The 14,135-nt window shown below is 37.9% G+C and overlaps 1 protein-coding gene across 4 annotated transcripts in view; it reads left to right on the forward strand.

Annotated features, from left to right (window-relative positions):
* Positions 1–4,112: 4,112 nt before the first annotated feature.
* Positions 4,113–14,135, forward strand: part of sfswap (splicing factor SWAP) — a 122,916-nt gene continuing 112,893 nt past the window's right edge. The window contains exons 1-4 of one of the 4 annotated variants that reach the window (XM_073871356.1): positions 4,113–4,457; positions 5,793–5,951; positions 10,539–10,675; positions 13,691–13,770. In XM_073871356.1, coding sequence (XP_073727457.1) covers positions 4,264–4,457; positions 5,793–5,951; positions 10,539–10,675; positions 13,691–13,770 — 570 coding nt within the window. In that variant the 5' untranslated portion in view covers positions 4,113–4,263. Of the gene's footprint in view, positions 5,952–10,538; positions 10,676–13,690; positions 13,771–14,135 lie in introns of all 4 variants that reach the window. The other 3 variants (XM_073871357.1, XM_073871358.1, XM_073871359.1) reach the window with 3 other exon arrangements.

Below are 14,135 nucleotides of genomic sequence, written 5' to 3' on the forward strand. Positions count from 1 at the left end.
GCCCTGACATATCTTAAAGAGCCCCTTTCATGGATTTCAACTTTTTAAAGCTAGTTACAGTATAATGTAGCAGTTTTGAGCATAAAATAGATGTGCAGAGTTACAAAGCTCACAGTCTAATTTATAGGAAGATATTCCCTTTAACTGAAGGCATTTTTAATGTACTACAGTAAACGCCTGAGATGTAGTTCTACAGTTATTTCCGTGACATGATGACGTAGACGTGTGCATTTGAATAATGCCCGCCCACTAGCTGTTTATACCCGCCCACTTGCTGTTGTCAGAGAGAACTGATTTGTTAAATAGCCCAAGTCTGTTTGCTAAAGGTATTGCGGAGTTATTGATTTAATGTAAGAAGCTGTTTTTTTATGTGAGGGTAAAATAATATTGTACAGTATGAAGAGTAAGTGAAATAGTGGTTACAGTTTATACAATAAACAGTTGCAATACAATTCCTTCGCACTGAAACCAGAAACTATATTTCTCCTCTCGTCATTTTTGTGATCACTGCTTCCTTAAACATGTAGAGGTCAAGGCTGGATTTGTGCAATATTTGCTCCTAAAGGATTAATCTGTTCCTAATTTGTTACCTAGTGCTTTAGGATCACAACCAGTATACATTATTATGTGTAGATTTATTAGTTGTGTACGATCGTGATGCTGTGGAAAACATAACAATTAGTTAAAAAAATTAAATAAACTGACATCATAAATGGGAGTTTTTCACGCGTATTTGCGCCATGTTGTGTGGAGAATTCAGTAAATCATACAAAACCATACACTGTTACAATGTAATCGTTTCAAATCATGCAGTATAGTGTTACATTGTAAACTTGTAAACTTCGGAGGACTGTAAAATAGATCATCTCTTGTGCGTGCACGTTAAATGAAGGGTAGCTTTTAACATACTGTAGTCTGTTGTATGTCTTTAACATACTGTAGTCTGCTGTATTACTCAACTGCTGTTTAAACCTGTATAGCTCTAAATCGACAAGCAAATGCATAAACGACGACAATTGTTGGTGTATAAAACGAATGAAGCAGTTCTCGCTTACAAGCTCATTTGACAAGAGCCGCGTGCCGCGGTAAAAGTTTGAGTAGTAAGTGGAGAGAGACGGAGCTTCTATAAACCTCATAACCCCTCTTACATTTATACCCAGTGCCGTGTTTCTCAATAACGTTGTTTTTAATTAAACATAGCGTGCTATGAAGACTTTAAAACCTTTATTACTTAATTACGATGTTAGCGGCTGCTGTCCATGGGAATGGTGCTGAATTGGTAGACAGCGATCTTTCTGCATCCATAGTTCAAACAGGCATGTTTATACATTCATTCATACTTATTTATAGCTAGATTGTCTATTCAAAGAGAGTAAAAATTATTTTGTATCCACTGCGCCTTTTTGGCAAGAAAGTATTTGGCTACTTTCATAAAAAAAAAACTAGACTTTGCAAAACAACAGTAGGCGCGAAACTATCTGCACTAGAGCTGTAATCGGGCCTTAAAAGTTAGGGCCGAAATGTCCGGAGCCCGACAGAATGCAGCCCGAACCCGAACGTATATTGACAGCTTTTTAAAAGCCCAAACCCGTTTACAGCCCGACATTATTTAAATGTGCGCACACACACAGCTTTTACACAGCATTTGTCAAGAATGAGAAATGTACACAGGTTTTAACATTATTTATTCATGACTAATAATCTACACGCCACTTGGAAGTTGAAACAAAGAAATAAAATAAGTCATCTGTAACATTGTAACATCTCGTTCTAAATAGGCTTATGCAATACACTATAAATATGCCAATAAAATTATTATTTCTTAACGAATTAAATTAAGATAATACATTCTGAATTAAGATGGGTATTTGGCAATAACGAAATTAAGAGAAAGGCTCCGCGGGATTTGCGCGTAGGCACTTCTCTCCATTAATGCCAACATTAGTCTATATCCTCTGTCTAAATTATGTATTTAAGACTCGATTCATATTTAGTTATACATTGAAAAACCTACTCACCAAGATTAGGCTACATGTTTTTGATGAGGAAAATCATTAAATCCACTGGAAATGAATTCAGCGCGGTCCTGCTGCGCTACTGATAGTGCGTCCAGCAGCATTGAACTTGACCGCTCATTTACCTCACAAAGCCGGAGCGCAAGCCCGAGCCCGGTCCGAGCCCGTGTAAAATATTACAAATGAAGCCCGAACCCGCCCGAGCCAGTCGGGTCCCGACAGGTCCTGGCAAAGATGTTCAGTGTGTTTACACGAGAGAGTTTGGTCTGCGCTGCAGAGAACGGGTGTATGGTATTTTATTTTAGCGCAGATGTTTGGTGTCTGGACATCGACTGTGTTTATTATTATAAAGCAATTCTGCACCAAGGTTTGCCGTCATGCTTTTACACAGTGAACGAGAGTAAGGTTATTATGTGACAGACAACTAGTCCAGTTCTCTTCAGTAGGCTACACAGCAGAGCTTCACCAAAAATGACAGCAAGTGGCCACGATCAGACTGCTGCACCTGTGCTGTGCTCTCACTCTGTCTAAAAAGCCCCGCTGTGACATAAAGCGGTTTTACATTACAGACACTAAATATCTATGCAGACACTTAAATGAAGAATTGTAATACAATAGATTACCTTTATTTCTGAATATGGAAAATTTACAGATGTCTGAATTTTTGTGACCCTGTTGTTGCAGCCACAACACATCCGAAGTGTAAGGCGGTTACAAATGTAGCATTGTGAAGCATCCTGCTCAATTCGTCCTTGGGAAGGATTTTCTGTTATATTTGTTTCTTTCTGCAAACTCTCTGAATCTGATTCAGGCTCAAACTGCAAGGCAATACCGATGCAATAGCCTACTAGAGGCAGTTTACAGAGACCATTTTGTTTGATTATCTGTACTCGCTTGAGAAGCAGAAACCCGATGATGGTAATGGGCATTTCGAACGCTACAAGGATTGACCAATCACAATCGTTTAGAATCCCTGACCAATCAGAGTATACTTGCCGTTTGTGGGGGTGGGGCTTTGAAGAGACGCGCTGCAATCAAGCGTTTTAGAGAGATATGTTGCAAATATCTATATTATGAGAAAAATAATGCGTTTTTTTAACTTTAATTCAAACAACAGATTTGTGGTAGACCACAACAATAAATATATAAACTTTTTTGTGGTCATTTAAGTGGCTCTTTAACATATATCAGTGTAATTTTTTAGTTTTTAAACGTCTGTGTTCAGTCAGTTCAGTTATTGATTCCATTTCTTTTCTCTCAGGTGTATTTAAATACAAAATAGTTGCTTCACTTTAAAATCTGTTTTTAATAACTTTAAAAACAGCTTTAATTCATATAAACAATATTTCACCCAAACATTGTTCCCACCCTGAATGTGTTTATTAAACAAAAATATTTTTTAATCAAAAGACCATATCATGGTTCATAGTGTGACTCAGGGATATAGGCCTACTTTGGAGTTGCACAAGAGCTGTGAGAGGAACAATGATCTTTCAGTCATTACCTACAACCTAATGGCATACAGTATGGTGCATGTTGGCCTTAAATGTAACAACATATTAATTTGAGATCTACACATTTTTTGCATAAATAACTTAATAAACATAGCTACATGTTGGTCTATTGATAGCATATAAGCAATCAAATGCTAATGATATCTTGCCTTAACTGTGGTCAAAAATTCATGTTTTGCTCTCAAAAATTATGTAAAGAAATAAAATACATGTACTTAACTGTTGTGAAAAAAAAAACACTTTAAAACCCCAGCAACAGCTTCTTACGTAGAAACATATTGCGTTTGTTGGACACATTTCCATGTGGTATAATTACACACTGCTTAATTCTGTCACTTTCTATTTATTATAAACATCTCGTGAGTGCATTGCAGCAGTGCGGCTTTAATTTGACTTTCACGTTCCATTTTTCGCCACGAGTGAGAATAATCATAGCCGAAGTCGAAGCATTTTAAACATAATAAATACTTAAAATATTAAATGTAATATGGAAGTTTTTTACAAACTAATACAAGATCACTACATTTATTTTTAGATTAAATTCAAACTAGCGAATCTGCGTCTCTGAAACGCACTCCTCCTCAACACGCCATATTTGTTTCAGCAATATATGCTATGTGTTGGAGTAATCGTTAGCTAACACGTTTGTTTTGTTTTCCCACCATTAGCAGCACTGTTTATGGTTTTCTAAACAACTTTAACTCATTTCGCGTGTCTTGAGGATATTATAAGGAATGTACCGGCGCGGGGGGAGCAAGAAGGATAACAATAAACCAGCTAAAGAGCAAAGCGACAGCAGCAAGTATGCGGAGCTACTTGTCTTCGGCTACGCCTGTAAGCTGTTCCGGGACGATGAGAGGGCTGGCTACCACGATCAGGGCAAACACCTTATCCCATGGATGGGGGACAAGAAGATCATGATCGATAGGTCGGTTTTACAAACCTAATGGGAATAATTACTTAACCAACTTAATGTCTTCCAAAGGGGACCTTGGATGTTGTTGTTTTGCTGCACAGGAGGAGCTCATGGCATTGTGTGATGTTTACATTGCAAAAAATGAATAAAGGATACTTGACAGATGACAGACTTAAGATTTTGGATTTTTGTAAGAGGAAAATGCAATGAAGAATGCTTGTTAGAAGTTAGTGAAGGGTGTTTGGATGCAGAGTGCAGGCCCTAGGACAAATAGGACGTAATAATAAAAGTCCAACGTGAATATCATTTGTGTCATGTAGTGTTATCAAAATTTATGTAGTAATAATAAAGATAATAATATGGGTCCAATGTCCTGGGCATGTGAGATCTCTGCTTCTTAGCACTTTGGTGAATTTGTTGTTGTCACTGCAGGTGCAAACAGCAAATTCAATTGAGGGTAAACTGTAAATTAGTCTGTGCATTAAGGTGGTTCATGCATACATTATACTTTCCTCTGTGAATCCATTCCTATTTATGCATAGATCCAGTTCTAACTCTGTTCTCTTGCAGGATGGGATTTGGAAATGTGCAGTCGTTTTTCTCCCTTATTTTAATTTTTTGCACTTTTTTCTTCAAAAAATGAAAGTTGCTTTCAAAACCATGCGAAAGTCAGAGGTTTTCACTGAGCCACCTTAATTTGCATTGATCTGTTTCTTGTTTCCAATGTGTATGTGTGTGTCTCTCTATCACGTAATCCAGAACTTATTTCCTCAGCAATTAAGGCTAAGGGGTCCTGCCAGGCCCCTATTGCCACCTCATCGCCCACTTCTCTCTTTTGCCGAAGAAACTGGAACTGAGAAGTGGAAAACAGGAGCGAGCGCAGGAAAATTTCCTCCGTATGGGTTCTTACGGATAGGTATTTATGTGTTCGGGCTTGTGTGGATGTACTTCTTTTACAGTTTATTTAGGAATGATGATGTCTCAAAAAAGACAAAGTTGGAATGGTTTATTGAACCGTGTAAGGTAAGAGGAGAGTTGTTGTTTGCGATTTCATTACTCAGGCTTGTTGCGTCTTTTTAAGGTTTAGATGGATTTAGTAAGTTTAGTTTGCAAGTTCACTCATCTGTTGCTCTGGAGTACAGCGTAAAAGCTGTCTGCTATTCCGCCCAGGCATTGTTCAGTTCTTGCGCCTCTTGTAAGCCAAGTAGAAATCATATAGTATTTATATATTGATGAATATACAAGCGAAGGACTTTACCTGAACGCTTCTCCGGTGTGGTGAGTATTTGTTGCATGTAAATGCACAATCGATTTCTCCCACTTTTAACCAGGTGATTCGTATTGCAGGTACGATGGCCGCGGTCATTTACATGACCTTTCGGAATATGATGCCGGCTCGTGGAATCACGATTACCAGCTGTCAGAGGAAGAGGCCAGGATAGAGGCTTTATGCGATGAGGAGCGGTACCTTGCCATGCACACCGATCTTTTGGAAGAAGAAGCACGGCAGGGTAAATGCCTTGTTTACTTGATCATACATTTTTTGTCATCTGTACAGTATTGACAGACAATTTAGAAATCAGATTTAAATCCTAGTTTGTTGTTTGACTTGATGTTGCAGCTCGTGAATCCGTTCTCCTGAATTTCAGCTAAGGCACTACAAGCATCTTTGTTTGACTGATTTATTCTTGTTTATTTTGAGGGAACTGTAGTGTTATCCAGACCCCAAAGCATCTGCGTTATTGATCCTTTAAGAGCTTAGCAGTGCTTGTTAGTTACAAAAAATTCACTTTTTTTTTTAAATGTGCCCATATTTTGAAAGGGCATCTATTGCATGGTTTGATGAATCATGCAATGCATGCCAGACATTATACACAAATGTGCTCTGCTACTTTTTTGGCTAAAATGGTCTCCTAATTTATAAATGCTAATGTCTTATCAGGCACAGAGGTTTTGAATGAAGAGTTCATCCAAATATAGAAATTCTCTCATAATTTATATACAGTACTGTGCAAAATTATTCGGCCACCAACACCAGATTTGTTGTTTTAGAAGTTTTAATGTCCATCCATATTTATTTTTCAATCTTATTAAGTTACAAACAGAAAATATAGGAAATATGTACAAAAAAAGAAAAAAATAATTTTCAGGACTAAATCTCTTTAGGCATCGTCGGTGTTTAGTGTGACATCTCTTGACACTAAACACATCTTGAGCGTTTTTTTGAGCAGAATGAAGTAATAACACTGATTTGCAGTTACTTTATTAACAGTAATCATTTTTAACATCTGGGGGTGGATAATAAATAGACAAAGTGTTCTTTTAATGCTGGGGTTGGACGGTCCTCTGTAGTATCGCTATTCTACCACTAGATGCTCTGCGTACGCATACTCCGAGGTGTGCTTATATTTACACACATTTATACTAGAGCCCGACCGATATGCATTTTTTGGGGCCGATGCCGATACAGATATTAGAGAGTAAAAAAGCCCGATAACGATATATCGGCCGATATTCATTATGTGCATATTATAGTACAGTACACATACTACAGTATATTATACTACTACAGTACTGTACATAGAATACACTATATACATTAACAGAATATACTATATATAAATACTTTTTGCAATGATCACTCTATGATCACACCACAAATGTGGTGATTAAACACTTAAAATGACGTGACAAAGACATGTAATATAGGCAGGTGTGTTTTACAAGTTAACAATAAACTATATTATCCAAAATGATTCTGATATAAGTGCACAAAACAGTAAACTTGACTTATTATAAATAACTTTAAAACACAAACAAAACAAAATACATATAACTTAAATCATTGTCAGTTTTGACAAGAATAATGTTATATTGGGCTTATTTTAAAAAATGAAAACTTATAAAGTCATTGTTTATTAGCTTTAGAGTAAGTTATGGACTTCACAAATTAATTAAAAACTTACCGTTAAGACGACAATGCTTGAATTACTGACAACATACTGATGTAGGCTAATGTTTAATGTACTGCACAACTTTTTTATAACACGAACCCACAGTTTAGGACTTTAAACTTTTATAAAACTAAAGCGTCTGCTCTCCGCCTCTTTTATTTAAGAAAGGGTGTAAAGTTGCGCGAGCTTATTTAATCAATTGCTTTGAAATGAGCATGTAACAGCAAAAGCAGCTGTACTCCCACAGACTGCGCGTCAGTTTAAGCGCGTCCTTTCTCCGCCTCGCGTCATTTCTTCCGCTTGCGTTTGAAACAACTCGCAAGTGGACAAAAAAGACTGATTAAAACCACCAAATGTAAACAGGAATGTGTCTCTCTCGTCCGCTTATAATCCAATCGACCAAAGCGCGTCTTAATACCAGGTGTAAAATGTATTGAAGAAACCGCGTGACTGCCGCGCCCGCCACCTGAACTGAGAGACTGACTGAAGTGAAGGGGGTGGGGGATTGGCTGATGTCACTACAGTGAGTGACCTGAGTCGCCATTAGCAACCAATAGGGCGCACTCTGCTGGACAAACAAGTACTTACATCTTTCAAAAGCATTAATTGTGTTCTGTAAGGAACGTTCATATAGGCTTCATATCTGCGGCTAATACAGATATATCTGCGACATGCTCATATCGGCCGATAAAATCAGCAAAACAATAAATCGGTCGGGCTCTAATTTATACGTATAAGTGCAATTTGATAAATTCCACACTTTGCGTAAAACTGTTCCTACGCACATATTACGCACACTTCTGTTCATATCATGCTTGATAAATGAGGCCCCTGGGGTTTAAATCTGTCTCTTTTGTCCACTTTTGACCGCTACTGTTTTGAAATATCGCATTCATGATCGTGGATGAATCGCTTGCGATTATGAATGCGCGATTTCCCTTCTTGTCAGTGAACTACAGCTTTGTGAAGTAATGCCGATCTATCTGAAAGCAGCTGATTGCGATTTATTACTATCAAGGAACCGGCTTTACTGACAAGATGCTCGTGACAATCGTGTGCGATTAATTGTGCAGCCCTAATCAAAGAAATGACCTTTATAGTTGGAAATAACTAAAGTAACTTGTTTCACGCAAGTGAAAATGTATGTTCATTGCGCTCCTTTGCAAAATCTGCTTTTTAACAAAATATTTCAATTTTTAGTGCATTTCATTTATTAATCATTTTTACTTAAAGGAAAAGCATTGAAGTAGGACAGGGGTATACAAATTGTATAATTCCAAGTGAGACAAAAGTAACAGAAAATAAACTGGAAAGATTAAAAGGAAATGCAAACAATTCTGGATTATATCGAAAAAGAAAATGCGCAATAAACACCTAATTAAAAAAAATATATATGTATATTTTTGGGACCCCTAGAACCTCATGGAGGCCCCCTAGGGGTCCCCAGACCCCAGTTTGAAAACCCCTGCAGTATGACACTGAGTAATAGTAACATGTATTAATATTCACAGCATACAGTTCTCAGTTGCCAAGTGATGTGGCAGCTTGATGCATTGGTGTGAAATTGAAATGATAGATAGTTAGTTAGTTAGTTCACAGATGTGCATTTATTGCCTTTTCAACAAGGTAACTTCGGTGAATGTAAACCATCCAATCTGGTTTATAATCCTTTGTTTAGATTGTTTATAAACTCGGTTATATAGATGTCTAGTAAGTCTTTTGAGTGCACTCCAATTCAATTCAGTCTGGCACAATAAATAACTCTTACAACTCTCTATAAATACACTTGCAGGTTAAACCGGGCAAACGTGATGCTCATCTGCTTAAGAGACACTTTAAACATGTTTGTAAAACAAAGGTGTAGAGAAAGTGGGAGTGAAATATGGTGTCCTTTGCTAATGCTGACAGTACACGAGTCATTTTCTCCAGTCATTATGTTGATTCGCCCTTCAGGTGGGGACTTAACCTTATTAAACTAGGCTGTTATCAGTCTGTCTACATTAACAGCCTTTAGGATATAATAAAGCATTTTGATTGTTTTATATTGTACCGTCCTTGTACCCTGTTGTAGTTCTGCATTTAAACCATTAACAATTGAAACACATGGTGCCCAACTGGATGTGTATATTTTGATTAATATTTGATTGCATCCTGTTGCGTTTTTGGCAAACTTACACTTTTTTTTTCATTTTCACAAGGAAAGACCCGTTTTTTTCATTGTTTATATAATACAGCTTCTATATAGCACAGTGATAGAGCATTGCGTTAGTAGCACAAAAGGTCATGGGTTTAAACCCCGTAACACACATACATACTACTAAAAATGGATACCTTGTAATGCACTGTAAGTTGCTTTGGAAAAAAGCATTCCCCATTAAAAAGATCTGTCTGAAATCGATTCTGAATCGCAAGGCTCCGATTTTGTGTTTCATGCACAGCTCTGTGATCAGTAGGAAGTCCTTATCAATCTAAACTAGCTTTGAGTTTGAGTCGTTTATAATGTGAATTTAAAAAAGCAACACTCGTCAAACACAATCATTCAAAATATTTTTATTATCATGAAATACCTGAAACAATCTGAAGAACAGCGATATAAATATCCCTTTAGACATTTCCTGGAATAGTTTTTGTAATGCTACTTCTGTGGCACAAATGGCGTTTCTACAACGGAGCGCCCTTTGGCTTTTGGATGTGGCGGCATTTCACCGTAATTCATTCAAATTCATTCATTGAGAAAACGCGCATTTGCATGATTAATCGTCACAGCCCTAGTATTTCTCATGTTTTTTTAGGTTGAAAGAAGCACTGGGGACCCAATTTTAGCACTAAAACATGGAAAAAGTTAGATTTTCATGCTATGACCCCTTTAAATCACAAACCCGAGCAATGCCTGTGGAATAATTGACTATTTATGAATGATTCCTTAAATAAAAGATAGCTCACTGAAGGTTATAGTCATCTATAAAATAAAGCCTTAATGTAGTTCTATACATTAAAGCTGAGCTGATCATTGAATATGGTTGAGAAGAATAAAATAAAATGCTTTGGGAGTATGAACACAGCTATAAATGTTATAAATGTTTCAGAAGTCAGGTAAATGTTTTTTTTTTCTGTAGATTACAATTGTTCTGCTTTATTTGCAGGAGGAAGAGTATAAAAGGCTGAGTGAGGCTTTGGCTGATGAAGGCACCTACAATGCAGTGGCTTTCCGGTACAGCGCGGACTACTACGACCCCTCCCAACCCACTGAGGAAGAAGAAGCCAACAAAGAAACAGGTGAGAACCACAAATGTACAGACACAACTTCAGAAAACACACATTGGTTGATGTGTCTCTGACTCATAGATATGTACACTAGATGTCGCCTTGGGGTTCTAAGCATGTAGTCTCAGCCTCAGACGTCACGCCTACAAACTGTTGGCTGAACGTCTGATGTTTTTCGTACACTTTTCTGGACACTATTTTTTGATTGGTTGAAATAAACCGGATTTCCACAAGATGCGAGTGTCACAATTAGTTTCGGTCCCTGGAAAACAAAGCTCTGACGTTCCATTGAGGAAGAGAATCCTGTTCACGTGGATAATAATGACCAGTTATCATGATCAGCTAAACACTCATTGGTGTGGCTGTTGATGAAGTGCACAACGTTGTTCTATGGTGAGTATTGTTGTTTATTTAGATGCTATTCGGTTGCGGCTGGTTATTTCAATAACTGACTTGATGCAAGCCGGCTCGTTATTTTGGGGAGTCCGAAACGCGCCGCTAGACGAAACAAACTGTGATTGGTTGTTTGACATGTCGGTCAAACAGCTCGTGGGCGGGCTTTGTCCAGAAAAAGCAGCGAAAAACCCAGACCTTCAGTATTGAAGGTCTGGCTACGCGAGACTACTAAGCATGCGTCAAAACCGCCGCCATCTTGGAACAGGGGTCTTGTCATAGGAAGTAGCTAGGTAATGCTACTATCTCTGCCTGTACTTCGAATTCATGGACGATGCTGGATTTTTTTGCTACGTATGGATGTTAGACCAACTAGCACTATGCATTATATTTAGAAATAATAGATTTTCTTAATATCAAAACTTTACATTTTCTCTGAACTCAATGTTAAATACATGTCTTACCGGTGGAACGAAAAAAAAAAACAACAACTAGAAAATCGCATTCATGCCGATTTATGGTTATTATTTTCGATTACACCTTTGCCTACAATGACGCTGATGCAGAGTAAGTTTCAAGATGGCGGCTCCATTTGACGCATTCATTCCAATGAACTGCCGTAGCCAAGGCGACATCTAGTGTACATATCTATGTGTCTGACTGAGGAGGCTTTTGAGAGTATATAATATGTACCATATGTGCCCTTCAGACATCCTTTTGCACATGAGCCTGAAAAATGCTCCGGGATAGGATAGACTGTTACCCTCAGGTAAAATGTGAAGCGTTTAAAGCCTCTAGGCACTGGAAAGCTCAAAGTTTAGTAAAGGGCGAGTGAGTGTGGGCTGGATATGCAGAGACTGTTAATGACCAGCAAGATCCAGCTGCTTGATACTTAAAGGAACAGTATGTAGGATTGTGGCCAAAACTGGTACTGCAATCACAAAACTTGTGGCTAAAACTGTTGCTGCAATCACACAACTGGTGGCCAATACACAATATGACAACATAAACATCAGTTGAGGGCTGCAACTCCACTTTTTAAATGACAATATCCTGGCTGGACCACTTTTGTCAGTGACATAAGTAATGGAAATGAAAATGATTTTTTAATGTTTAGTGACATATCAGGGCCATTTTATAATTAATTGATATACATTTCTTACATACTGTTCCTTTAAACAGTAACATCAAACAATTTGCATGTGCAAATTTTGCGCTAAAAATTGAAAAAAGTGTCCAGTTATCCCCTTGTTTCTTGGTATTGTACTGTCTATTCACACCTTCTTGCATGAGCACTGTTAGAAAAATCAATATGCTGTTAAAGGTGCGCAGGGGTTTAAACCCACTGAGTGTTGTGTTCCCGCTCCCTGGCACGCAGGAAATTTCAGAGCGCAAGGGCATCAATGACGCGCTCGGATTAATGGCATCAGGTTTAAGAAGGTGCGTTCGTGATTGTAGTGTTGCCAGCTGCCCTTAAAGTAAATCAGGTTTTTTGTCGACCAATCCACAAATGATTAAAAAATAAACAAATGAGTAAACCATTGCCCCGGCCCACGATACTATCGTGTTTCGGCGATTTCACTATTTGGCATATTGTACAGTGCTAGTCTGAATTGAAAGGCATGCAAACTTTTTGTTCATTTGCAAACCGTTGCTGAGAAATGGTGTCTGCTGCCACAATGCTAAATGTTTTATAAAAGAAACCTGTCAGGATCGAGTCTTTGCTAACAGATTGTAAACACGAGCATTTTAGTCGATTGATGGGTCGTCTTTTGTCACCATTAGCGACAGTTGCAAAAATTCTGCAAATTTGATAGCAATAAGTATATACGGTTGCCTATGTGACACCTGTTTAGATGTACGTTTTTTTATTTAGAAAAGAAATATGACTTCTTAAAGCAGCCAACATGGTTGCTGGCTTGTGTATGTAACACCTCGGGCACTTTGTATCTTCTAGATCAAATTAGCTCCCACAGTAACAGGGAGCTTATAAAACAGACAAATAGTCTTACAACTTGGTGAGATTTGCACTAATGCACCAGCCACATGTATCTGTCTCGAGCCTGCCTTCCCATTCGCAATGAATTCTGCAATAAATTTTCATTTTGTTTTTACCTGTCCTGGCCAATTTGGGAGAAGCAGAGGTTTGGAAGAATGGCTAGAGAAGCATCAGTAAACAGAGCTGACGGGCCTCGTGGCATCTCAGGAAGTTGGAGTAACTCGAAATGAAACTTAAAATGCCTCTGGTTCTTTAGCCGTAGTTAAAGGAGCATTACAGTCGTGTGTGCTTTATTGTTTCATTGTATGTTCATTTTCTCTCCCTTGCAGCTGTGATTCTTCAACTCTCTTAAAGGGATAGGTCGCCCAGTAATACAAACTTTGTCATTTAATCCCTCTTTTTTAATCTGTAGAATACAAAAGAAAGTGCTAAGCAAGATGTTACAGACTCACAATTTCTACGCTATTTACTTTTATTGTATAAAAGCAATATCAGACATCATCGCCTTTTGTTTTATTAAAGAAAGCAAGTCACAAAGGTTTACATTTATTCACACCATAAGTAATGAGTAAATGATGACCGATCCATGCCATACTGTTCAGATTTTTTCTCTCTTGTTTTTTCCCCTTTGTCAGATCAAGAGACACAGGAGGAGGAGAGTGAGGAGCCATTTGTGGCGCCCCCTGGCCTTAGCATTCCTCCAGATGTAGAGCTGGTAAGTTTATAAAGTACATTTAAATATGTGACCCTTCCTGACTGTCTTTAATATCTATCATTATTGAACTTCAGGTTCATCAAAAGAAACTTATTTCCACTGTTAAAGGTTTTTGGGTTAGATGTACTGTTTAACTGTCTTTATTGTAATTATTTAATGTAACTCGCTCCACCTCTATAACATTTTCCTTTTTGGCTGACATCATCAAGCCCTTTTTTTAATGTCTCCCTTCCAATTACCCAGCTTCTCACACGGAAAAGCCACATTTTTATGATTCAGTAAAGTCTGAATGAAGTCAGCTAAGAAGTTGCAGAGTCAGATTCCACAAGGGGGCATTTGTGAGAAATTCAAAAATTTGTTGAGCA

This window comes from Misgurnus anguillicaudatus, chromosome 9, assembly GCF_027580225.2.
Source record: "Misgurnus anguillicaudatus chromosome 9, ASM2758022v2, whole genome shotgun sequence".
NCBI lineage: Eukaryota > Metazoa > Chordata > Actinopteri > Cypriniformes > Cobitidae > Misgurnus > Misgurnus anguillicaudatus.